The sequence below is a fragment of the Garra rufa genome, chromosome 15 (genome assembly GCF_049309525.1).
Source record: "Garra rufa chromosome 15, GarRuf1.0, whole genome shotgun sequence".
NCBI lineage: Eukaryota > Metazoa > Chordata > Actinopteri > Cypriniformes > Cyprinidae > Garra > Garra rufa.
This window is the reverse complement of record NC_133375.1, coordinates 32,047,763-32,074,293: the sequence shown is the minus strand read 5'-3', so window position 1 is coordinate 32,074,293 and position 26,531 is coordinate 32,047,763. Positions and strand designations below refer to the sequence as shown.

General features: G+C 34.8%; 1 protein-coding gene across 3 annotated transcripts in view; it reads left to right on the top strand.

Annotated features, from left to right (window-relative positions):
* Positions 1 to 24,802, top strand: part of fnbp1l (formin binding protein 1-like) — a 56,472-nt gene extending 31,670 nt beyond the window's left edge. Inside the window, exons 3-16 of one of the 3 annotated variants that reach the window (XM_073819035.1) lie at positions 1,362 to 1,412; positions 4,004 to 4,151; positions 4,243 to 4,305; positions 6,290 to 6,394; positions 6,571 to 6,699; positions 8,542 to 8,688; positions 12,502 to 12,705; positions 13,134 to 13,286; positions 17,355 to 17,464; positions 18,597 to 18,729; positions 19,011 to 19,105; positions 19,861 to 20,003; positions 21,799 to 21,957; positions 23,545 to 24,802. In XM_073819035.1, the coding sequence (XP_073675136.1) occupies positions 1,362 to 1,412; positions 4,004 to 4,151; positions 4,243 to 4,305; positions 6,290 to 6,394; positions 6,571 to 6,699; positions 8,542 to 8,688; positions 12,502 to 12,705; positions 13,134 to 13,286; positions 17,355 to 17,464; positions 18,597 to 18,729; positions 19,011 to 19,105; positions 19,861 to 20,003; positions 21,799 to 21,957; positions 23,545 to 23,552 (1,648 nt within the window). In that variant the 3' untranslated portion in view covers positions 23,553 to 24,802. Of the gene's footprint in view, positions 1 to 1,361; positions 1,413 to 4,003; positions 4,152 to 4,242; positions 4,306 to 6,289; positions 6,395 to 6,570; positions 6,700 to 8,541; positions 8,689 to 12,501; positions 12,706 to 13,133; positions 13,287 to 17,354; positions 17,465 to 18,596; positions 18,730 to 19,010; positions 19,106 to 19,860; positions 20,004 to 21,798 lie in introns of all 3 variants that reach the window. The other 2 variants (XM_073819034.1, XM_073819036.1) reach the window with 2 other exon arrangements.
* The last annotated feature ends 1,729 nt before the right edge of the window (positions 24,803 to 26,531 follow it).

Below are 26,531 nucleotides of genomic sequence, written 5' to 3'. Positions count from 1 at the left end.
TGAATAAAATGTTGAAAAGAACAGCATTTATTCAAAACAGAAATATTTTAATAGTCTTTACTATAACTTTATCAATTTAACATATCCTTGCTGAATGGAAGTATTAATTTCGTTCAAATAAAAAGAAAAAAGAAAATTTTACTGACCACAAATATTTAAACTGTATTATATTGTTACAAAAGATTTCCATTTTAAATTAATACATTTTAAATAAATATAAGAGTCCTGAAAAAAATGTATCCAAGGGTTCCAAAAAATATTAAGCAGCACAACTGTTTCCAACATTGATAATAAATCAGCATATTTGAATGATTTCTGAAGGATCATGTGACACTGAAGACTGGAGTAATGATGCTGACAATTCAGCTTTGCATCACAGAAATGAATTATATTTTAATGCATATTTGAAAAAAAAAAAAAGAAAAGTTATTTTACAGTGCAATAATATTTTACAATATTAATTTTTTTCAGTATTTTTGATCAAATAAATGCAGCCGTGTTGAGCATAAGAATTAATTCTTTGTAAAAATGTAAACAATTTTCATTTTTAATTTACAGTAATATGCTTTTATTATGTACAGATATCATAATATAAAATTATTTATACAGCGATGCAAAATGTTGGACCGTATTCCTGGCTCTACTGTTCACTGTATAAAAACATTTTAATGTTACACTTTGAAGTGCACATAGCATATTTTTTCCACATCAAAACAACTAACTGTTTGTTGAAAATCCAGCCCAAAAATTCAGCAAGATTATCCGAAACAAAAATAGATCCTGAGATATTTTGGTTATGAGTGTACTAATCATAACCAGACTAAAGGCGAAGGGAAGTGAGTTTTTGTTTGATCTATTTCATGAAGTGGATTTGAGGAAGCTATCATAAAGGAAGTGCCAAACATCATTAATGCAGCTCGATGGGGGTCTGGGTTGGTTAGAAGGGCCGTCCCACTCCCCGAGCGCACTCGACAGACCCCCCACACCATCCCCCATCCCTGAAGACAGCAGCATGCCTGAGCACAGCGGTACAGCTTCTCTCAAGAGCCCCCACATGAGATTTGTTTCTGCGTTCCTTCCCTTGAGTTTATACTGCGTGGGATGAGGGAAGAGGGAAGACAGATTAGCATACCATCACTTTTTTTTTTGTCTGTTTACCATGGCCTACTTTAATTCTCTGATGCACAAAGTAAACACTGTAGACAGACTCCTTTTTGTCTTCATGGCTTTATGAATAACTTTAGTTTTGATGTTAAGGGATATTATGATCCCTAATGAGAGGTTTTGTTTGATCTATTCATAACATGAGATGTTTTGTGTCTCTCTGTTTGTTCTGAATATTTCCTTTTATTGCCCAACAGGAGTCTGGTTAAGAAATATTGCCCCAAGCGCTCCAAAGATGATGAGCCCAGGTGAGATAAATTGCATATTTTGATTCTTTTCACTTTTTCTGGTGTGCTCCAAAGACACCCAAGTGGTAATTTTCACAGCTATTTACACTTTTAATGGATGATAACAAAAAAGTGTTTTGTATGAAGGTAGTAACAGACTATTACATATTACTCTAGAATACTTGATTCTGATTGGTCAGTCAGGATGTTATTTTGGTCAAATATTCAAATTGGAACTGATTTCCCTTATAGGTAGACTAGTTTGACATGTCTCATATCAAATTCGACTAGGTATACGTCATCCGCGCTAAAATATCAAGGTGAAAGTCATCATAGCTTGCGTAGTTTAGACCCAGCTCCCAACCCAACTTTGAGAATAGATTAACGGCGATATTTTTTTTATCGCCCGATAAGAGTCTCACGTTAACGCAGCACGTTAACGCCGATAACGGCTCACCACTAATATGTATGTATATATATGTGTATATATATATGTGTGTGTGTGTGTGTGTGTGTGTGTGTGTGTATGTGTGTGTGTGTGTATGTGTATATATATGTGTGTGTGTGTGTGTGTGTGTGTGTGTGTGTATATGTGTGTATATTTATGTGTATATGTGTATATAAATGTGTATATGTATACATATACATACATACATACACACCCACACACACTTTTCTTTTCTGCTTATCAAGGCTGCATTTATTTGATTAAAAAATACAGAAAAAAAACAATGTTGTGAAATATTATTGCAATTTTAAATAGTGGTTTTCTATTTTAATATACATTTAAAATACAATTTATTCCTGTGATGCAAAGCTGAATTTTCAGCATCATTCCTCCAGTCTTTAGTGTCACATGATCTTTCAGAAATCATTCTAATGTGCTGATTTATTATAAATATTGGAAACATTTGGGCTGCTTAATATTTTTTGAACCTTCTCAGGATTCTTTGATAAATTAAACGTTAAAATGAACAACATTTATTTAAAACAGGAATCTTTTTTATAGAAATATACAATCCCTTTCAAAGGTTTGGGGTTAGTAAATATTTATTCTTTCTCTTTTTTTGAAAGAAATGAATACTTTTATTCAGCAAGGATGTGTTAAAATGATAAAATGTGATAGCAAAGACTTATATTATTAGAAAAGATTTATTTTTCATTGTATTTATTTATTAATTATTGTTTTGTTTTGATTTTGCACCTTAATATGGTTTAACCCTTTGTATTATTGGGTTTTTGACTGTTTATAATAAAATAAATAAATAAAAGATTTATATTTTGAATAAATGCTGTTTTTTTTAACTTATTTATTAAAGAATCCTGTAAAAAGTATCACGGGTTCCAAAAAATATTAAGCAGCACAACTGTTTCCAACATTGATAATAATTCAGCATATTAGAATGATTTCTGAAGGATTACGTGACACTGAAGACTGGAGTAATAGCAGATTTGCATCACAGAAATAAATTATATTTTAATTATAGTAAAGTAGAAAAGTATTATTTTAAATTGCAATATTTCATCATATTACTTTTTTGTATTTTTGATCAAATTAATGCAACTTTGATGAGCAAAAAAGAGACTTATTTAAAAAACATAAAAATCGTACTCATCCCAAACCTTTGAACGATAAAGATAAATGAATTCAAAGTGACAATATTAAAAATAAGTAAAGAAATAACAAAATAAACAAAAATATAAAAAATAAAAGTTTGAGCTACAATTAATTCTTTAAAGTTGAAATGATTATATTTTTTCATCATGTTTTGGCTGCAATTGCTGTCCAAACAGCACGTTTCTTCCCGGTTGGCTGTAGATTTAGGAAACGGGGGAGTATATGCTGGGTGTCAGCTCCAGAAACCTCCCATATCCCGTAATGAATTCCATTAGAAAGGCATAATTTCTCCCAGCATGTGTTTTTGTCCCAGGACATTCCTCTTGTAGTGTACCGACAGCCCACCGATTAGAACTCAACACTGGAGGTGGGGGACAATTTGCTTTGGACAAAATATCTCTGTCCAGCCCTCCCAATACACAGACACATACCTAAAGAAGAGAGATGAACAGCTTTTTTTGTGTGTGTTTGTAAAGGGGGGGTTTTAATATAGTGAGCTAGTCATGCCTTACAGACTGGCCTTTAGTCAATATCAACATACAGATGGACCAGAGTCTGCCAGCCCCCAGAGGCCATGATGGCAACTTGAGGAGAAGCTGCATGTGACTGGTGATAAATGCACTTAATTTTTTATGAGGGCATAGACGGCTCTCAAAAATCAGGCAGTAAATCGTCCCATATTAGAACGGAAGCCTTTAGTTCAGATGAAAGATGTACAGAAGTCCTAATATTAGACAAGAAGGCCTTTTTGAATATTTCTAAATGTCATTTCAAGATTATCACCATGTTGTTACTCATTCTTTACGTTTGTGCTATGGGTATCAAATGGATATTTTTAGCAAATGTCACATTGAAATATTCTATATAGTTTTTATTGCAATGTTGTACCGTGAAAATATCCATTGGTGCTGAAATGGCACAAAAATAAATAAAATAACATGTAAACAGTCATGTTTACCATTTTCTTCATTGTTGAACATTTTTTTTCCTGCAGGTTCACATCCTGTCTGTCATTCTACTCCATACTGAACGAGTTGAATGACTACGCAGGTCAGCGGGAGGTCGTTGCCGAGGAGATGGGGCACAAAGTGTATGGGGAGCTGATGAGGTACTCACAGGACCTGAAGGGAGAGAGGAAACACGTGAGTGCTGAATACATGCACTTGAGACACCCGCAAGTTCAATACAAGTAGTAATATTTTAAATACTGTTTGTGTTTTGTCTGATCGACAGCATCTCCAGGAGGGACGAAAGGCCCAACAGTATCTAGACCAGTGCTGGAAACACATGGACAATGTGAGTCATTTTAAAATGAAAAATCAGAAATGCTAGTACTTTGATTAAAAAAAAAAAGAAAGAAAAACACAGTCAGATACATGTCTGAAATGGGCAGGACAAAAAAATCATAATAATAACCACTTTTGTTCAATTTTTTATGTTTGACTACCTGATACTACTATAAATACCTCAAAAACTTTTTTTTTTTTTGTAATTTGCATCAGTTTTTTTCTTTTGGTTGTAATTTGTTTCTTTTTTTCATTAATAAATACTTTCCTCTATAAAATAATAAATACTTAATAACGAAAGTAAAAGTGCTGTCAAATCAATTAATTGTGATTAATCACATCCAAAATAAGTTATATATAACAGGTGCTGTTTAATATTTTTTTGGAACCTAAAAGGTTAAAAAGAACAGCATTTATTCAAAATAGAAATCATTTCTTACAATATAAGTCTACTATCACTTTTCATCAATTTAACACATCCTTGCTGAATAAAAGTATTAATTTCTTTCAAGCAAAAAAAAGAAAGAAAATTTACTGACACCTGACTTTAAATGGTAGTGTATATTATTACAAAATGTTTCTATTTTAAATAAAAACGTTTTTTTTTTTTTCATCAAATCATGAAAAAGTATTACAGATTCCAAAATAATAAAATGCTGCACTATTGTTTCCAACATTGGTAATAAATCAAATTAGACATTTCTAAAGGATAATGTGACAATAAAGACTGAAGTAATGATGCTAAAAAAATCAGCTTTGTATCACAGGAATAAATTCTATTTTCAAGTATTTTAAAATGGAAAACCATTATTTTAAATTGCAATAATAATTCACAATATTACAGTTTTTTTTTCTGTATTTTTAATCAAATAAATGCCGCCTTGATGAGCAGAAAAGACAAAAAAAAAATCTTACTGATCCCAAACTTTTGAACGGCATTTTTTAATGTATTTATTTTATAAATATACATTTACATATATTTCTTTAAAAAAATAAATGATCACGATTAATCGATTTGACAGCACTAAAAAAAATATAAATAACGATATAATAATATAATTAATAATATTTTGCATTTTAAAATGTCACTGTACAAATGTAGATAAAATTTAAATGTATTAAGATTAAATGATTAACAAACGAATATACAATTCACAGACCAAAATTGTCTTCAAGAGGTTTTTTTTTTAAAGGGTGAGCAAGCTTTACTGTATACTTTAGATGTAACATTCAGTGGCATATTATTTTTTGCAATGTTTTGGAAATTGTATTTTAAGTAAAATTTTACTGGTATTGGTGTCAACCACATAAATTTTTAAATGGCATCAGCCCTGTTTGAGATGGCTTGTACGTCTGCTAGCTGCACTGTTGTGTCAATGGCTGAGTGCAAGTGACTGATTCACAAACTCTCCTCCAGCTGTGACCTGAGATCCAGATATATCTGTGTTTATGTGCAAGTTTAAAACACAAGAAAGTGACAAAGACCGTTGGCAGTGCACAAATGGAAACCTTCATGCACCACATTCATGTTATCAAGCTCTCTCTTTCCATTCTCCCTCTCTCTCCAATTCCTACCCTGCACTGCATTCCTGCATCCTGTACATTTCCTGCCTGTCAGTGCATCTCAGACTGTACGGCTGGAGTATTTTTGCAGCTTTATAGTTGCTGCAGCTAAAGGCCAGCAACAGCTGAATCTGGCATTGAGAATGGCCATGTCGTAATAACATAGATATTCCTCGTTCTTGCACTGTCACGAAATGAAACACAGATGCTTTGGAAGCTGTTACCCAAATTTCATTATCGCTCTCACTCTCTGTACTGTTTTGGATGTTTGTTTGTACGTTTATCTGTATTTATGTTGCTAATTGATCAAAACATGACAGTTTTTACGACTGTATTTTACGCAGGAAGATCGTTAATGCTCACATAGTGGTGCAGGAAATGCGTCATGTGTGTTTTGACAGAACAACAACATCTCCTTATGGATTTTACAGAGTAAAAAGAAGTTTGAACGGGAATGCAAAGAGGCAGAGAAATCACAGCTCATCTATGAAAGGCTAGACAACGACATCAACGCCACAAAGTCAGAGGTTGAAAAGGTAGTTTGTGATCTTGAGATACTCTACATGACTTCAAGTTATTGGCTGAATGTTGTCTGAACCATTTGAAATGCGTTGTAAAACAACATTGAATGCCTAAGACTGAAAGTTGTCCTGAAGCCTGAGCTGTATTCCTGAAGTATTAGTAATACAGATGACCATTCACTCTGTCTTAGGCAAAGTCCCAGCTGTATCTGAGACAACACATGGCGGAGGAGAACAAGAACGAGTATGCAGCCCAGTTGCAAAACTTTAACGCTGAACAGTGGAAACATTTCAACGTGGCCATCCCTCAAATATTCAAGGTGATGATATCTCTGATTTTACTTTCTGATATTTAAATAGATTTTCAGTAAGCTTTTAAAGAATATACTCGCTGAATAAATAAACAAACTTGTTATTTTAGTATTATTTATATACTATGAAAGTATTTATTAATATGCAGTTAAAGTCAAAAGTGTACATACAGCTTGCAGAATCGGCAAATGGTAATTATTTTACCAGAATAAGAGGGATCATACAAAATGCATGTTTTTTTTGTTTTGTTTTATTTAGTACTGACTTGATAAGGATGTTTCACATAAGACATTTACATAGTCCACAAGAGAAAATAATAGTTGAATTTATAAAAATGAGCCAGTTTAAAAATTTACATACACTTAATTCTTAATACTGTGTTGTTACCTGAATGATCCACAGCTGTTTTTTTTATTTGTTTGTTTGTTTTTTAGTTTTTTTTGTTTAGTGTTATTTCTTGAGTCCCTTGTTTGTCCTGTTTGCTGTTCTTGAGAAAAATCCTTCAGGTCCCACAAATTCTTTGTTTTTTCAGCATTTTTGTTTGTTTAAGCTCTTTCTATGATTTTGAGATCCATCTTTTTACACACAAGGACAAATGAGGAACTCATTTATGCATCTGTTACAGAAGGTTTAAATGCTCACTGATGCTTCAGAAGGAAACACAATGTAAATTTTGTACATTTTTTCTTATTTAGCCTAAATATCATAGTTTTTTTTTTTCATTTAGTACTGCCCTTCAGAAGCTGCTTGTTTCCCAGAAGACAAAATAAGTTAAATTTACCCTGATCTTCAAATTTAAAAAAGTTCTTAATGCATAATTTTTCCTTTTGGAGCATCAGTGAGCATTTGAACCTTCTGTAATAGTTGCATATGAATCTCTCAGCTGTCCTTATTGTAAAAAGATGGATCGCAAAATCATACAGTCATTGTTGGAAGGGGTTCAAATACACACAAATTCTGACAAACCAAAGAATTTGTGGGACCTGAAGTATTTTTCCGAAGAACAGCGGGCAGTTAAACTGTTTAGGACAAAAAAAAAATATATATATATCACTAAGCAAAAAAAAAAAAAAAAAAAAAAACACACACACACACACACACACACACACACACACACACACACACACACACACACACACACACACACACACACACACACACACACACACACACACACACACACACACACTGTGGATTATTTAGGTACCAACACAGTATCTTAATACTTAAATAGGTTACTTGAACAGGTTAATTTTTATGAATTCAACTATTATTTTCTCTTGAGGACTTTATGTAAACATCTTTTATGTAAAATTTCAGGTCAGTACTAAATAAAAAAATATGCATTTTGTATGATCCCTCTTATTTCGTTAAAATTAACATTTTGCAGATTCCGCACTGTGTATGTAAACTTTTGACCTTAACTGTATTTTAAAATCGCTTTTATTTGTTTAATTTTTTCAGTATTTGTTTTAATTTGAGGTTTTAGTCATTTTTGATGCGTTTTATTTAATGTTTTTATTTAGTTTCTATTTAACTTGAATTTATCTTTCAGTTTTAGCAATTTCAGTACTTTTTTTTTATTCCAGTTAGTTAATTAGTTAGACAGGGTAGCAATTCGAATTTGAATGCTAGTTAAACTTTTCATCTAATATTTGTATTGTATTTTATTTTATTTTATTTACTTTATTTCCATTCAAATTAACTATTTTAAATAGTTTCAGTTAACAATAAAACAATAAAATGTTAAATTACATTTGGTTTGCAACCACTCACAGAAAAGATCAAATAAATCAAATGTCTTGTGTAGTTTTGTGTATGTAGTTGAACCTCTGTATTTGTGCTTGTAGAATCTGCAAGACATGGATGAACGGCGGACGGTCAAGCTTGGGGAGATGTACCGGACTTTTGCTGAGGTGGAACGAAGAGTCATTCCCATTGTCTCAAAATGCTTGGAGGGCATGGTGACTGCCGCTAAAAATGTGGACGAGCGTAGAGTAAGTGCTGAAACACTTAAAACATTTAAGATCCTTTAAAAAATGTATGTGTATTTGTAAAACATCTTTAAATTGTAAAATTACATATTACCAATATTTACACTTCTGTTCAAAAACAAAAACAGATTCTATTTTTTTTTTAATTTAAAATAGAAAACAGTTGTTTTAAATTGTAATCATATTTCAGATTATTACTGATTATTATTACTGTATTTTTGATTTAAAAAATGCAGCCTTGGTAAGCGAAAGAGTCTTCTCTAAAAAAAAACAAAACATTTTTTTTTTTTTACTGAACTTCTGTGTTGTATATGCTTGCAAAAAAAACAAAAAAAACTTGAATTGGAGAAGGATGCATTTTAGAACCATGACATCTAACTTGCTTTGATAATTTGCTTTCATCCATTTGTTGCCTCAAGTAACCTTTTACGCTCCATTATGATTTTAAGGAAATGTACCTTAATTCTCACTGAGAATTTTGTACCTGTGATCTCCATGGTAGCTGCGGTCCACTTCTTGATAGAAAAAAAGGGATTATCAGAGACAGCGAGTGGGCGGGAGGAAGCGAGGGAGTGGATGATTGGGAGCAAGGGAAGATGAGAGAAACATAAGTTGCTCATTTTCTTAGTGCTGTCGCCAGCGCTGATGCTTATGAAAAGGTCGCGTGTGGCACCGCAACCACTGATTACATTTCTTACCCTGTTTTAGTCTACCTCTCTCTTTCTCTTTCCGTCCTGGACTTGTATGTACACTACTGTTCAAAGGTTTGGCATCTGTAAAATTTGTTTGAAAAACTATTTAAAATTACTGTTTTAATCTGTTTTACTGTTTTTATCCTTCAGAAATCGTTTTAATATGCGTAGTATTTTTGTGGAAACAGTAACTAATTTTTTTTTTAGGATTCTTTATTGAATGGAGTTCAAAAGCGAAACTAGTTTCTAGTTCAAAAACTGCATTTATTTGAAAACAGAAATCTTTTGTAACATTATTAATGTCTTAGCTGTCACTTTTGATCACTTTAATGCATCCTTGTTGGGAAATAAAAATGTTATTAACCCTGAATTTTGACATCTTGACATAGAGCTTCTAAGATATGCTTTGACTTTAGACTCTTAGCAAAAAGTAGGACTTCAGCTTTATGTAAAGAAGCTAAAAGTAACTTTCAGCAAAGTTTAAGCTTCCTTAAATACAGACACTTAATCCTGCATCCCACTAGGCAAATTCTATAGCCTGTTTTCCAGAAGTAACATTTTAAAGAGGATCCCCATTATTATTGAACACTGTGTGCATCCTCATGTGTGTTGTTAGCCCCAGCAACTCCATGCTGAATAAATAGTCCTACTGATCTTCCAACAAGATCTCAGTGTTAATAACACAGACATTTAGCAACCCCTAACTAGGTTAGGATACCCCTCCAGGTCTCCTAAATAATTTAGAAGACCTACTAATTTATGCATAACTCTTTCTTTGAACTAGGAATAAAGCTGCAAATTTAATGTAATGCAAAGTAAAGTAGTTACTTTTTTTTGGAGTAACTCAATATTGTAATGCATTTTAAAAGTAACTTTCCTCAACACTGCCCATAATAGCATGTCACCCTTGTTTTTCCCATTTCCCCCTCGCTTTCCTAAATCCATTGGTCCGTACTTGCCCAGCCCAGCGACAAACTAATTAGCTCTGATTATGACCTGATTCTGTTTACGCTTTTATTTATGAGCTTGCTTACGTTGTTTTGGGATTTCCTAATGCCCTCTGCTCGAATGCTGAGGTCAAGAGAGGCTCGTAGAGGCAGTTAAACGGGTGACTTGAAGCCAGAGCTCTTTTGTAATCATACCACACCCTGGACAAACACACAGTCGCCCCAGACCAGCTAACCATCCTGCCTTGTGTCTCATTTCACAGTTTACCAACACTATAGTACTCACTGTTCCTTCATTCGCATAATATTAGATAAAAACGGCCGTATCAAATGCCTTTTTATTCTTCCATGTTAAGGTCTTTTTGTCTCAAGATTTGTAATGTTGCATTGTCTTTTGGTGTGACATAGTGGTATGGGCTGGTAAGCGTAAAGTCGCTGGTTCAGTCCATAAAAGGTTAAAAATAGATTTGCTGCCTAATATTTTTGTGGAAACAATTTGTGATCATTTTAAAGAATTATTTGATGAATAGAACGTGTAAAAGAACAATATTTATTTGAAATAGGAATCTTTCTAACAATATAGATGTCTTCCCCATTGCTTTCATTCTTTTTTTAATGGGTTGTTACTAAATAAAAGCATAATTTCTTTGAAAAAGGTCAGTTGAAGACAAAATTATTAGCCCTCCTGTAAAATTACAATTCTTTTTCTGATATTTCCCCAGTGATGTTTAACAGGGCAAGGGAATTTTAAGACAGTATTTATTATATTTTTAATCTGGAGAATGCCTTATGTATTTAAATTTGCCTGGAATAAAATAATTATTTAAAAATAAATAAAACTGCTAAGGTCAATATTATTAGCCTGTTTGATTGGCTACGGAAAACAAACCACTGTTGTCCAATGGCTTGCCTAACCAACCAAATTAATCTAAGCTGTAAACTGAGGATTAGTATCTTGCAAACAACAAGTGAAATAATATGTACTGTCATCATGGCAAAGACAAAGAAATTAGTTTAGCCTTGAGAAAAAGAATTGTTAATGCTCACAAAGCATATACACGTTTATCTAAGCTTTTTGAAATGTCAAGAATTGGCGTGAGAAGTATTATCAAGTTTGAAGAGACCCACACAATGCAGGAAGCAAAGGATTTCAAAAACTTTGGAAAGACAAGAGTGAGAGAGGACAACTGCTAAGACGATAGTAAAGGATTTAGTTATTAGTCATTAGAGACCCACACAGGAATAGACTGCAAGGTTGCCGACCAAGAAAAACTCCACTTGAAGAAGAAACACCACCAAGCTAGACTGACATTTGAAGGACAACCTGGAGAAAAATTATGCATACTAGAAATGTTTCCATTGGTCAGATGTGACAAGAGTTCTTTGGCCACAGAGATGTGGTCTACGTTTGGAGGAAAAAAAAGAGAGGCGCTCAACCCAAAGAACACTGTTTCCAGAGTGAAACATGGCAGTAGGAGTATAATCCTGTGGGGATGTTTCAGTGTGTTTGGAACTGGGAAGGAATCATGCAAAAGATTTTGAGAGACAACCTCAGGCAGTCTGCAGCAAAACTTGGTCTGGTTTGACATTTTGTCATCCAGCATGATAACAACCCAAAGCGTACCTCATTTCTGGTGAAGAGCTACCTCAAAATGAGCAAAGTGAACATCCTTGACTGGCCTGCACAAAGCCCAGACTTGAATCCAATAGAAAATCTGTGGATCTCACTGAAGACCAGAGTCCATGCCAGGAGACCAACAAATCTGGAGGAGCTTGAGAGATTTGCTAAGGAAGACTGGGCTGTGACGACTCAGGAGACATGTCTAAAACTTGTTAAGAACGTCAACAAATGACTAAAGGCTGTTATCAAGCAAAAGGGATATGCCATTGACTACTCACATCAGAGGACTAATAATTTTGACCTGTAGGGTTTTTTTTGTCTTGGTTAAAATTGTTTCTATTTGTATTACAAACATTCAAGCTTCCTAAATAAACTATTATGTTCAGAAATGCAGTTTTCTCTCTGTTAAACAGCACTTATTTGAAAAATACTGAAATATTTCATAGGGGGTTAATAATTTTGTCTTCAACTGTACATACTCCAAACTTTTGAATGGTAGTGTATGATTCTTGCATTTGGCTCCATATAAGGGTTAAGCATTGTTGTTGTCCCACAGGATTCGGGGATTGTAGTGGAGTCATTCAAGTCAGGGTTTGAACCCCCGGGTGATTTCCCCTTTGAGGACTTCAGTCAGAACATCCAACGAACGGGATCAGATGGCACCATTGGGACCCCCAAAACGGAAGGAGGCAAACCGGATCCCAAACACGCTGTTGGCAGGACCAAAAACAAACTCTGGCTTTTTGGGAAGAAACCGAAGGTGAGTTTCACAAACACTACGTTTCATTGCTAAGCAACTTTATGTTCCATTTTAAGGCTCATTTGTTTAGAATAGGTGATAAATTAAAAGTGTGCATGACGTCCAGGCTCTGTGCTTTGGCTTGTGTGAACAGTAAAGGATTATATGGTTAGGTAAAACTTTAACTTCTGCTTTCAAACCTAGGCTGTCAGAACCTACAAACTTCTTTTTAAGAACATGACTTCACCTTTTTCCTTCCCTTGAAAGTAGTTCTTGTTTTTTTTAATTTGCATGATGTAATGCAAGTTAAAACTTGCTTCTAAGCAACATTTAACAAGTTAGACTTCGTTCATTCAGCCATTTAACTAGCTAGATGAGCGATTATAGTTTTGCATGTCCATTTGTTTGTGTTTTGTAATTAGTTTCATCTTAAATCTTTGTTGTCCCAGCTTCCCCCATCCATCCCTCCCCCTTCCCTTCCAAGTTTTCCCTCTGGCCATTTCCAGCCTCCTAAATTCCCTACAGAGCGGATAGTTAACCATCTTTCTGAAATGAGAAATGTAAAATCTAAGATCCCATCCTTCCGAGCTGTGAAAAGAGGGGTAAGAATCGGCCCCGAACTGGCGTGTGTGGGTTTGCAGTGATTATGACTTTAGTGCTTATGCTTGGGCCGGTTTCTCTCACCCAAGGCTTAGCTTATTCCTGCACGTGAGGATAATGAGAATCTCAATTCTTTTTGAGTGAAGGAATAAGGCTTTATCTGGGTCCAAAGAACTGTGCCCCTAATTTTAGCTGTGGGGTTTAAATACTAGTTTGAACATGGTGGAGGGAGTGTTGAGTGGGTGTTTTTTTCTTGCTTTATTTTTTCATGCACACAGAATACAGCTTAATAACTCTTTTCAATATACCTGTGTTCACACTGACAGTCATTTTAATTGCTGATACAAGTCTCTGAGACAAACAAGGGTAACACTCTATTTTAAGGTGTCCTTGTTACACAAGGTACATGTACTTACTATTATAATAACAATTAATTTTGCACAACCAGTTAACTATTATTACTCAATACTTAAATGTATAATTACACTGCAACAAAGACACCTTAAAACTGTCATTGCACTGTCATTGGTAGATGCTGCATCACACGGTTTATAAACTTTATTGCATTGACATAATCGATGTTGCTTGTTTCTCCCATTGAAAATTGCAGTACTTTACACTTACCTAAATGCTATAAATTGCTGTCATGGTGAACATGTCTTAAAACTTGAGGCTTGAGGATGGGAACACAAATTTCAAATTTCAGGAATGTTACGATTTACTCATCTCACGTCATGATACGATACTGATTTCACAATACTAACAAATTCTAACAAAATGAGATTTAAGACTAATTATAAATGAATTATTTCTCAGACAAAATGTTTCACACAGTAAAAATGCTACCATAAAAACCTGTTAATTGGTTAACAGTAAGTATCTGTACTGTACTATATACAGTACATAACTGTGATTACATTTAATGTAATTTTACAGTGGAAAAAATGTAAATCGACATTCCCAGAATTCCCTGCATGACACTTCACATTTTATGTTTTTTTGCTGAAATAACTTTTTCTTATCAGATGTGTAAATTAAGGTTTTATCTGACATCTAATGTTGTTAAATTAATGTTTATTGAATTTTTTTAATTAAAAATTTAAAACAAATCCCAAATCAAATAAATACAAATAAAAGAAAGCTCTTCATATAGACCTTTTTCCTGAGTAAACGTTAAGCGCCGCCATTACGAATTCTAACGTCAGATTGCATGCTCTTCTGTTCCGGTCTCCATAGGAACCCATTCAAATAGCGTTGATCTGTTTTTAATGTAGCTAACATCGGCAGCTTCGTGTCATTTACACAATCATTAAACTTTGAGGAGTGAGGCATTGACAAATGACGGTCAATGCAACATTGAAAAGTGATGGCGCTATAGAGCCATGTGCTTTTTTTTTTTAAACATTTTAATAGGTTAAACGTTAGATTAACAGCTCGGAATATACGTTACTTTGACTAGAAACACTGGAGACCAGAAATGCAAAGCATTCTTTAGGTTAAAGGGATAGTTCACCCAAAAATGAAAATTTGATGTTTATCTGCTTACCCCCAATGCATCCAAGATGTAGGTTACTTTGTTTCCTCAGAAAAACACAAACGAAGATTTTTAACGAAAACCGGTGCAGTCTGCCAGCCTTATCATGGACGTGAATGGGCACCAGACCTTTAAAAGTAAACAAAAACATGCACAGACAAATCCAAATTACACCCTGTGGCTCGTGATGATACATTGATGTCCTAAGACACGAAACGATCGGTTTTTGTGAGAAACTGAACAGTATTTATATCATTTTTTACCTTTGATACACAGCCACGTCCATCTGTAATGTGCACGAGTTTGGCATCAGTCACGTCACATGAGCACGCGCTCTGTCGTAGAATACGCAAACGCCGGAAGCGATCTGTCGCATGTATACGACACTCATTGTTTACACAGAGCACAGAGATTGTGGGTATAGCGGCTATTCAAAATGGTAATTACTTGAGCGTATCCTGATTGTTTAAACTGATTTAAAGCTAAAAGATTACATTAGTTTGCGCAAACTCATCCGGGACTTTTCACTGATTTCCCCTTACGGCTTTTGCGTATTCTACGCCAGAGCGCGTGCTCATGTGACGTGACTGATGCCAAACTCGTGCACATGACAGATGGACGTGGCTGTGTATCAAAGGTAAAAAATGATATAAATACTGTTCAGTTTCTCACAAAAATCGATCGTTTCGTGTCTTAAGACATCAATGTATCATCACGAGCCACAGGGTGTGATTTGGATTTGTCTGTGCATGTTTTTGTTTACTTTTAAAGGTCTGGTGCCCATCCACGTCCATGATAAGGCTGGCAGACTGCACCGGTTTTCGTTAAAAATCTTCGTTTGTGTTTTTCTGAGGAAACAAAGTAACCTACATCTTGGATGCATTGGGGGTAAGCAGATAAACATCAAATTTTCATTTTTGGGTGAACTATCCCTTTAAGAGTCAGACGTGACGTACACATTCAGGAAAAATGTCTATAAACAGAGGCTCACATTCCAAACAAAGATGCTGCATACATACTGCTGCATAAGTTTTTTTTTTTTTTTTAATTAGTATCATTTCAAAATTTGAAGCAAAAACAGAATGCTCTGACATTAGCTTTGACATCTAAAGACATCTAAACGAATCCTATTCACACTGACAGCAGGTGGCGCTTATGGAACAGCAGCAGTATAGCGTTTCCTTGGTTATTGCTGTAAACAAAGCAGCACTGCTCCTATGAACACTACTTTAATCTATTATACAGAGGCAAGATGAAAAGAAAAAAAAACATCTGAACTTTACCTGAATCATCACTTATTTTGATTGATTTTTCAACCAGCCTGGGGTGTCTTTATATCCCTAACAAACATGAAAGGATTGTCTTCTGGATATACATTGAGTTTAGTCTGGGAGATCCACTGTTTTGAATAATTCTCCTTTGAAGATCTTTTAAATACCGGAACAAAGCTTTTTGGATAAATATTTACTAGAAATGTTTAACATCCAGTTGTGAATCTCTTTGTAGAGTACTCATAGAAGTCATTTTAATTATCTTCAAAGTGTGCCAGTCTGAACTTTATTAAACAACAGAGCAAATGATAACAAAAAATGTTTTTTGCTAAGGTTTAATATTTGTGAATGGCTCTTTTAACTGGATAAAGCTATTATGAAATTTCACAAGCACATCTTTGTTTCCTCAAGATTTTCTTGGCATATATAGCCAGGTTTCAGTGGTATAATATTGTGCAACAAGCCTAACAGTTAATGATTGTTTGCAAATTCAAGTTAACATAGTAGCATATTGGATTGCTGTCATTATTTAAATCATCTGTTATGGTGTTGACTAACGCACTGCCAACTGCCATAACGGATTACCTTTTCCTAGTACTTCAGATCAACTGATTTGAGAACCACATCAGGGCCTACTTCTGTAAAACCAAATGCCATGATATTACCTGTTCTTCTTTTAGCTTCTACTTTAGAACCTAGCTCAAACAAAAATATTAAAAACAAAGATGAGGTTGTGAGGTTTCAGGCTGGTCCAGGGTTTTAACTAGACTTCCAAAATGTCTTTCTTTTGTGGTATTAATCATTCTGTACTCTAAAGATACTGGTTAAGGCTTGATATGATGGTGCCATTTAGTGTAAACGTGACTAAAAACGTCAGTCAAAATGCTTTCGGTTGACTGATGTCTATAAGAGATTTGTCTTTGTTCTTTTTGAAATGACGTGACGTGACCATAACCTCTCAGTGGTCTTTAAAGCTGGTAAGTTATGTGTTTTGGACTGCTGTTTTTAGAATATATGATTTAGGAATAGATTTGAGTGTTTCTTCGTGTTGTACAGCTTAAAGATGTCTTTCTTATAGTATGGCCGAATGTTTATAAACTTTCAGTGGAATTGCAAAATTGGAATGTATGCAAACAAATGGGCCCATTAAACTCTGGGAAGGACATCTCTCTTAAGAATGAATGTTTATGCCATGTGTGCTGCGACTGGGCCTGGATGCTTGTCTATGCTACTTTGCCTCCAACCAATAACCTGTATTTGTACAGGCGCCAACACTAGAAGATCTCAGCCACCTTCCCCCTGAACAGAGACGCAAAAAACTTCAACAGAGGATCGATGAGCTGAATAAAGAACTACAGAAAGAAATGGACCAAAGGTAAACCATGGAGAGTGCTATTTCACTTTATTAATGTATTTATGTGTTCTTTTTAAAATAATTTAAAGTGTTCCCTTAAAAAAAAGTTTTCTGGCTGAATTTTCTGTTGGCATAAAGAGCAGATTTTTTTTTTTTTTTTTTTTATTAATTTATTCACACTATCAGTCAAAAGTTTTGGAACAGTAAGTCTTTGCTCACCAAGCCTGCATTTATTTGATCCAAAGTACATCAAAAACAGTAAACTTTTGAAATATTTTTATTATTTAAAATAATGTTTGAAGATATTTTAAAATGTCATTTATTCCTGTGATCAGCATCATTACTGCAGTCCTCATTGTCACATGTTCCTTCAGAAATCAAGAAACATTTTTATTATTATTATTATCAATATTTAAAGCAGTTGAGTATTTTTTTTCTTTGAATAGAAAGATCCAAAGATCAGCATTTGTCTGATATAAAACACTTTGGTAACATTATACACTATAACATTCAAAAGCTTGAAGTCAGTGTAATTATTTTTGGAAAAGAAATTTTAGATTAATACTTTTATTTAACAAGGATGCTTTAAATTGTTCAAAAGTGATAATAAAAACATAATGTTAAAAATTCTATTCTATTTCAGGTAACTGCTGTTCTTTTGAACTTTCTATTCATATTTCTATTCATAACCTAAAAAAATTATACTCTGCTGTTTTCAACAATTAGAATGATTTCTGAAGGATTGTGTGACATGAGTAATGATGCTAAAAAATCAGCTTTGAAATCACAGGAATAAATTACACTTGAAAATGTATTCAAATAGAAAACAATTATTTTAAATAGTAAAAATATTTCAAAATTGTACTGTTTTTCCTGTACGTTGGATCATATAAATGCAGGGTTGGTGAGCAGAAGAGACTAACTGTTCAAAAACTTTTGACTGGTAGTGTATTTATTTATAACATTCACTTTTATTAATGTATTATTTATTTTAGTAATTTATTATTATTATTATTATTATTATTATTAATTGTGTTTTACTTTTTTCCCTGTTTGTCTGTTTGCAGCCATGCAGGCTCACAGCTTAAACTGTTTAAACCCTAGTAAACGGCTAGAGAATAATATCTCAAAATCATAATTGTCCTTATTACAGAGATGCTCTTAACAAAATGAAGGATGTCTATGAGAAGAATCCTCAGATGGGAGATCCTGGAAGTCTCCAGCCCAAGATATCAGAGACCATATGCAACATGGAGAAACTCCGCTCTGAGATCCATAAAAATGAGGTAACCTTCCCAGAGGATCAGCTTATTGTTGCAGTCTTATAAGGAAGAGCAGCCTCCGGGAATGTACATCTGGACAAATTTGACATAAAACAGCCGAGCGGCTCTGTGTGTCAGCTCCATCTAGTGGTGGAATGGACATAATGCGGTTTCCGCATAACATGAAATGCAATTTATCTTGAAGTTTCTCATAAGCCTTTGATTTGAACAGGTGTTTATTAGTAGCACAAAATATTTGGACCTGAATCACTCTTCACTGCTCTCTCTCTCTCTCTCTATCTCAGAGTTGGCTAGCAGAGGTTGAAGGAAAGCACGGATCCCGTAGTGAAAGACGGTCCAGTGCAGATGTTAACCACCACGCACCCCACGGCAGAGAGAGGTCTGCATTTCCTGATTACATTATCTACATTCTCAAGACAGACAGACTAATATGTCTGGTTTACAGCTGTCTGTTTTATTAGGGTCAGGCCCTTGTAAAGACTGTTTGTAAATCTGCAAAGAAGAGCGGTTGAGCTGTTCCTGCTGTTTTTTGTAGATATAAATGATTCGAAAGACACATCAGTGGGATTCGAGTAGTCATGTAATTGGAATACCAATTCTAAATCATTAAATGCTAGGACAGATTGACTAAAATGTAATATTATAATATCACAAATAGACAGTAAAGATTTCTACAATGTTAAAAAAGATTTCTATTTCAAATAAACGCTGTTCTTTTGATTTTTTTAATATCTGTAAATCTTTAAATATTAAGCAGCTGTTACAGGAATGTGTAATATATTTAAAATATATTACAAAGTTAAAACTTGTTTTAATTTGTAATAATCTTACTGTTTCACTGTATTTTTTATCAAATTGATGTATAAGCATAAGATACCTATTTTTAAAACAACAAACATATTTTGAATAGTAGTGTACTTACTGAAAATTTTTATTTTTTTAATCTTTATATACATAAACTAAAAGATACATGTGATATCAATGGAACAGTAGCTTCTCATTATGTAGCATGGATGTTGTATGTAATGTCCGTACCTTCCAGTCCTATTTAAGTGCTTTGTGCCTCAACATATCACACCACTGCCTCTGAACATAAAGGCCACTTTAAAGCAATGTTTTTCTTCTTTCTTTCAGCCCTGAAGGCAGTTACACAGACGATCACAGTCAGGAGCATCGGTCTCCACCGCAGCCAGACCCACATGAATTTGATGATGAGTTTGATGATGATGATCCTCTTCCTGCTATCGGCCACTGCAAAGCTCTCTACTCTTTTGATGGTACAGAAACAGCTTGCATAAAATGTTCGTAGTTTAAAGGGATAGTTCACCCAAAAATGAAAATTCTGTCATTAATTACTCACCCTAATGTCATTCTAAACCCGTGTTGGTCCTCGAAACACAAATTAAGATATTTTTGATGGAATCCAAGAGTTTCTGACAGCATAGACAGCAAGAGTTCTGTCTAAGGACATCAACAAAATAGTCCATGTGAAATCAGTGGTTCAACAGTAATTTTATGAAGTTACAAGCTTTATGAACTTTATTCAACAAAGGGTGACGTGGAGCACAAGAATTGTTGAATAAAGTTATTTTAGTCCATGTTCTTGGTTCTTTTCTGGACCTTAAACATGGAAGGACCCTTGCTGTCAATGGAGGGTCAGAAAGCTCTCAAATTTCATTAAAAATATCTTAATTAGTATTCCGAAGATGAACAAAGGTCTTACAGGTTTGTAACAACATGAAGGTGAGTAATTAATGACAGAATTTTTATTTTTTAGGTGAACTATGCCTTTAATGGGGTCATAAATTGCAGTTTCAGGTTTTATATTACATTTCTCGAGGTTAGTTTTTGCGAAAATTGTCATTTTCAATATGAAACACTCAGTTTGAAGTAGCATTTTGAAGTTTCTCTTGCAGAAATTGAACTAATTGCACATTGCACCATATGTCATATACACCCTCCTTTACAGCATATCGTGTTTTGATACTCAATATGACAGACTGTTGTGAAATGTGTAAAACATGAAAACTTTAACCTTCAGTTGCTCAGACAAGTCATTAAAAAAGATGTAACGACTTTTCTATTTTCAGATCTGGGCATTTCAAATGGGTTCATGTTTTAAACTAGTTAATTTTGAATTCTGTTAACTTTCAGTATGTTTTTAGTGTCGAGTAGCCTCTTATATAAGTAACTATCAAGAACATTTTGATTCTCCATTTTATGACCTCTTTAAGAGAAGTTAAGCTCTGTTAAAAACATTTGCGGTATAATGTCAATTAAAACATCCATAAAAGCACAGTTGCATCGACCGGTTGCACCCACAGGAATTGCTACACAACTGCAATGACTCATTGTCTGCTAAAATAACTCACTTAAGTGCTTTAACATAAAGATTTCTGCTTTTGCACCTTCTAAAAAACCTTTTTAAAGAATTAGTTCACTTTCAGAATTCAGAAAATTTACTAACCCCCATGTCATCAAAGATGTTCAGTCAAAAATTAAGGTTTTGAGGAAAACATTCCAGGATTTTTCTCCATATAGTTGACTTCAATGGGAGCCAACAGGTTGAAGGTACAAATTGCAGTTTCAGTGCAGCTTCAAAGGGCTCTACACGATCCCAGCCAAGGAAAAAGGGTCTTATGTAGCAAAATGCTTGTCTTAGACTAGCTCTGTAATGCGCATCTAAGACTTCACACACATTATGTAATCACGTTGGAAAGGTCACGCATGGTTAGTTCTTCAACTGTGTACTTCGGTTCAAAAAGGTAGGGTAGTGCAAGACAAGCGTTTGTTTTTTTTTAGAAAATGGCCAATCGTTTTGCTAGATAAGACCCTTATTCCTCGGCTGGGATTGTGTAGAACCATTTGAAGCTGCATTGAAACTGCAATTTGGACCTTCAATTCATTGGCCACCATTGAAGTTCACTATATGGAGAATAATCCTGAAATGTTTTCTTCAAAAACCTTAATTTCTTTTCGACTGAAGAAAGAAAGACATGAACAACAAAGCAATTTTTGTGTCCTTTTATGTGAGTTGAATTCTTGTTGAAGTATTAAATGTTTGTTCCTTAGGTTCTAACGAAGGCACGTTGGTAATGAATGAAAACGAGGTGCTCTACATCATAGAGGAAGATAAAGGCGACGGCTGGACGCGGGTTCGGAAACAAGGCGGCGAGGAGGGCTACGTCCCCACGTCCTACGTGGAGATCACACTGGAGAAAAACAGCAAAGGTGCGGTCACCTACATATGACATCACCCACGGCAGCAGCGCCTAGTTATGACATCACACACGGGGGAGCGCGTGTCAGATTTACCGTGACTCATCAAGCGCAGCTCGGCTGACTGCCATATGCCTTTGTTCACCATGTGAGCCCAAGGACAAACACATACACACAGACACCCTGTCTAAAGTGACAATTTTTCTCTGCACTGTGACTTTGCGGCAGCAGAATAATCTGTAGAATTGTAGAGATTTGTATTGCTTTTATTCCATTTTTAAATTAGTGCCCAATGCACTGTTTTTAATCAGTTTTATACGGTCGGAGCAAATCTGAACAAAACGCATCAGCTCCTTTTCAATGAAAAAACTGTAAGCTCTTATGGTTTTATGCATGTTGAAACTAAAACACACTCTACTTGGAGTTATCTCTTCATTGTTTCAGTCCAATCGCAGTACGAGGATACAGTGATGTACTTCTGTCCTTTCACTTCATGCGATTCTTCTTTGAAGTTCACTTCCAGAACAAAAATGTACAGGTAATTTACTCACCCCCTTGTCATCCAAGATTTTCATGGCTTTCTTTCTTCAGTCGTAACATCAAAAACATTTCAGGATTTCTTTCCGTTTAGTGGACTATGGTGCCTGCAAGTTTGAACTTCCAAAATGCAGTTTAAATGCAGCTTCAATGGGCTCTAAACAATCCCAGTCAAGGAAGAAGCCTCTTATCTAACAAAACAATTGGTTATTTTCTAAAAAAAAATTACAGTTATATATTTTTTAATCTCAAATGCTCATCTTGTCTAGCTCTGCGTGAGCTCTGTGTATTCTGGTTCAAGACAGTTAGGGTATGTCGAAAAACTCCCATATCATTTCTCCCAAGTTCAAAATCATCCTACATCGCTGTTTTACCTTTTTTAGTAAAGGGAGTTTAATCTTCTTTGCACGTTCACTTTGTAAACACTGGGTCTGTACTTCAGCGATGTAGGACGATTTTGAAGTACCCTACCCTAACTGCCTTGAACCGGAATACACACAGAGTTCACACAGAGCTAGACAAGACGAGCATTTGAGGTTAAAGTGTGTAAATTGTCAATTTTTATAGAAAATAACCAATCGTTTCACTAAATTAATTACACTTCTTCCTCTGCTGGGATCATTTAGAGCCCTTTGAAGCTGCATTTAAACTGCATTTTGGAAGTTCAAACTTATGGGCACCATAGAAGTTCACTATATTGAGAGAAATCCTGAAATGTTTTCCTCAAAAAAAAAAAAAAAAAAAAATTCTTAACGACTGAAAAAGAAAGACATGAACATCTTGGATGACAAGAGTAAATTATCTGTACATTTTTGTTCTGGAAGTGAACTTCTCCTTCAAGTGTTATTTTCCTCATAGTAGCACCAAACCTCTTTCACTTCAGCTTTTCCTGTGAGTCCTTCTTTTAAATTTGTGACCTGAAATTAAAAGCGTATAATAAATACAATCCTCTAAAGTTGCAAATTGTGGAGCAGCACTCACTTGAGCTGGCTCTCTAGCGCCCTCTATCTTCTCTGTTGGTGGACCTGTCAATGACTCCTCTTCTTTTCTCTGTGGCTACAGGTTCCTGATTGGATGAGTGGGGTTCTGTGGTGTTTGGTGGACGGGACTCACTGCTGTGGGTCTGTTAGTGGGGCGGTGGGGCAAATTTAAGACCGAGATTGTGTTGGGGCAGGTCGCATGTTTGCATGCTGTTTGTGTCATGGCCATTAACATCATTCCATTGCAGCAGACGTTCCAGGGAATATCGGGGTGCACTGGGAGGGAGAGGAAAGATGCTCTTGAGCAATAACGGAGAACCCAAAAAGGGTCGTTGCCTGGCACTAACATATTCAGCGGAATGTCTGTCTGTTTGTACCGTCATCTCATGTTCATCATAACATGCTCCTGCATGAGCCTTTCATTCCTCATTCCGTTCTCATTGATTGACCCCTTATTAGGATTTAACCACTTTTTTGTCTCCTCTTATTCAACTACATTTCCTCATTGATGCATTCCATATTAACCATGAATAAGTCTCGAAAGCATGACCAATCAGAGTAGAGGAAGCATGGTGCTTCTGTAGCCCCACAGCAACATCCACCCACTGGCCCCGCCCCCTTTTGCATAGTCTGAGGCTGGAAGGAGCCGGATGCAGTTCTGCATTTGACCAGCAGGGGGAAGCCAACACCATATAAACAGCAGAGAAGCGCAAACGAGGACCTCTGAAGACCAGCCATCATCTCTGCCTTAATTACAAGCCTCTTTGTGGAAACTAAAGGCCTGTAGGGGTCTGACCCTCAGCTCTCTGCGGTGCTTTGTCCATTTCTTGTCCAACTGCTAGAAGAACACGCTCACTGCCTCCTAACAAAGGACCACACGTCTACAGAATCCGATCTCAAGTTGCGTGTATTTGTGAATGTGATTCTTACATATAAAACTGTGTATGCATATGGATGCATATATGCATATGTATATACCTAGTTAGTTTTTATTATTAAACTGTATGTATTAACATCTTTATTTCAGAATGAATGTTTTTTTTTTTGTTTTTTTTAACCGAGCGAGTGACTTTCAGGCTTTGCTTTTAAGATCCGTGCCGTAATCGCTTTGTAACCAGTTCTTCTTCTTGTCTGAACTCTGTTCTCAATAGGACCCTGGTCTTAACCGATGCACTTTTTACCCCCGTTGCATTTGAATTGGAATTTTAGGGAGTGAGTGATGTCGGATGTGAATGCTTTCTTGTGCGTGAATGTGTTGTACAGTAAGACTACGTTGACCACTATATACTGGGGTTTGTGTTGGAGCAAGAGCAACCGAGAAATAAATACCTATGTCTGTTTGTCTCGTTCATCTTTTCATTTCTTGAGTGTTTCACTCTGTGTTTAGCCTGATGTATATGGTGTTTTTTTTATTCCTATTGCGTAGTGTTTCTGTCTTGCAAATATTGTATTTGCAGTGCATGTGTTGTTGTAGATAATAGTTTTGTCAATAAAACACACACACACACACACACACACACACACACACACAGTTGTATATAGTTGAGATCAGAAATTTACATGCACCTTGCAGAATCTGCCACATGTTAATTAATTTAGCCAAATAAGAAGGATCATGCAAAATGCATGTTGTTTTTTATTTAGTACTGACCTGAATAAGATATTTCCCATAAACGACATTTACATATAGTCAGTAAGTCCCTTGTTTGTCCTGAACAGTTTGCCCCCTGTTCTTCAGAAAAATCCTTCAGGTCCCACAAATTCTTTGGTTTTTAGAATTTCTGTGTATTTGAACCCTTTCCAACAATAACGAACTTAAGAGCCAGGGGTGTAAACTTTTGTCCAGATTGAAGATGTGTACATTTTTCTTATTTTGCCTAAATACCATATTTCTTTCATTTAGTACTGGCCTTCAGAAGCTACAGAAGATACTTACATGTTTGCTAGAAGACAAAATAAGAGAAAATTACATTTACCCTGATCTTCAATTTTAAAAGTTTTCACCCCCGGCTCTTAATGCATTGTTTTTCCTTCTGAAGCATCAGTGAGGGTTTGAACCTTCTGTAATAGTTGCATATGAGTGCCTCAGATGTCCTCTGTGTGAAAATATGGATCTCAAAATCATCCAGTCATTGTTGGAAAGGGTTCAAATACACAAAAATTAAATATCTTATTCAGGTCAGTGCTAAATAAAAATAACATGCAATATGAATGATTCCTTCTATTTTAGTAAAATTAACATTTTGCAAATTCTGCGAGGTGTATGTAAACTTTTGATCTCAACTGTATCTTATGTTTTAGGCTCAGTAAGGCTGCATAATTTAATCAAAAATGTAGTAAAAACAGTAAAATTGTGGTATGTAATTACAATATAGTAAAAGTGCTTTATTTGAATATATTTTAAAATGTAATTTATTCCTGTGATGCAAAGCTGAATTTTCAGCATCATTACTCTAGTCTTTAGTATCACATGATCCTTCAGAAATCATATGGATGTCTTTATTTAGTGCTCAAGAAACATTTCTTATTACCAGTGTTGAAAACATTGTGCATTAATGCTTGCTGCATTAAAAAAAAAAACGCTTACTGATCCTTATATGTGACCCTGGACCACAAAACCAGTCTTAAGTCGCTGGGGTATATTTGTAGCAATAGCCAAAAATACATGGTATGGGTCAAAATTATTGTTTTTTCTTTTATGCCAAAAATGATTAAGAAATTAAGTAAAGATCATGTTTCATTAAGATTTTTTGTAAAATTCCTATTGTAAATATATCAAAATGTAATTTTTGATTAGTAATATGCATTGTTAAGAGCTTAATTTGGAGAACTTTAAAGGTGATTTTCTCAGTATTTTGATTTTTTTGCACCCTCAGATTCCAGATTTTCAAATAGATGTATCTCGGCCAAATATTGTCCTATCCTAACAAACTATACATCAATAGAAAGCTTATTTATTGAGCTTTCATATGATGTATACATCTCAGTTTTGTAAAATTTTACCTTATGACTGGTTTTGTGGTCCAGGGTCACATATTGTATATATTACAAATATGCTGTAAAAATGTG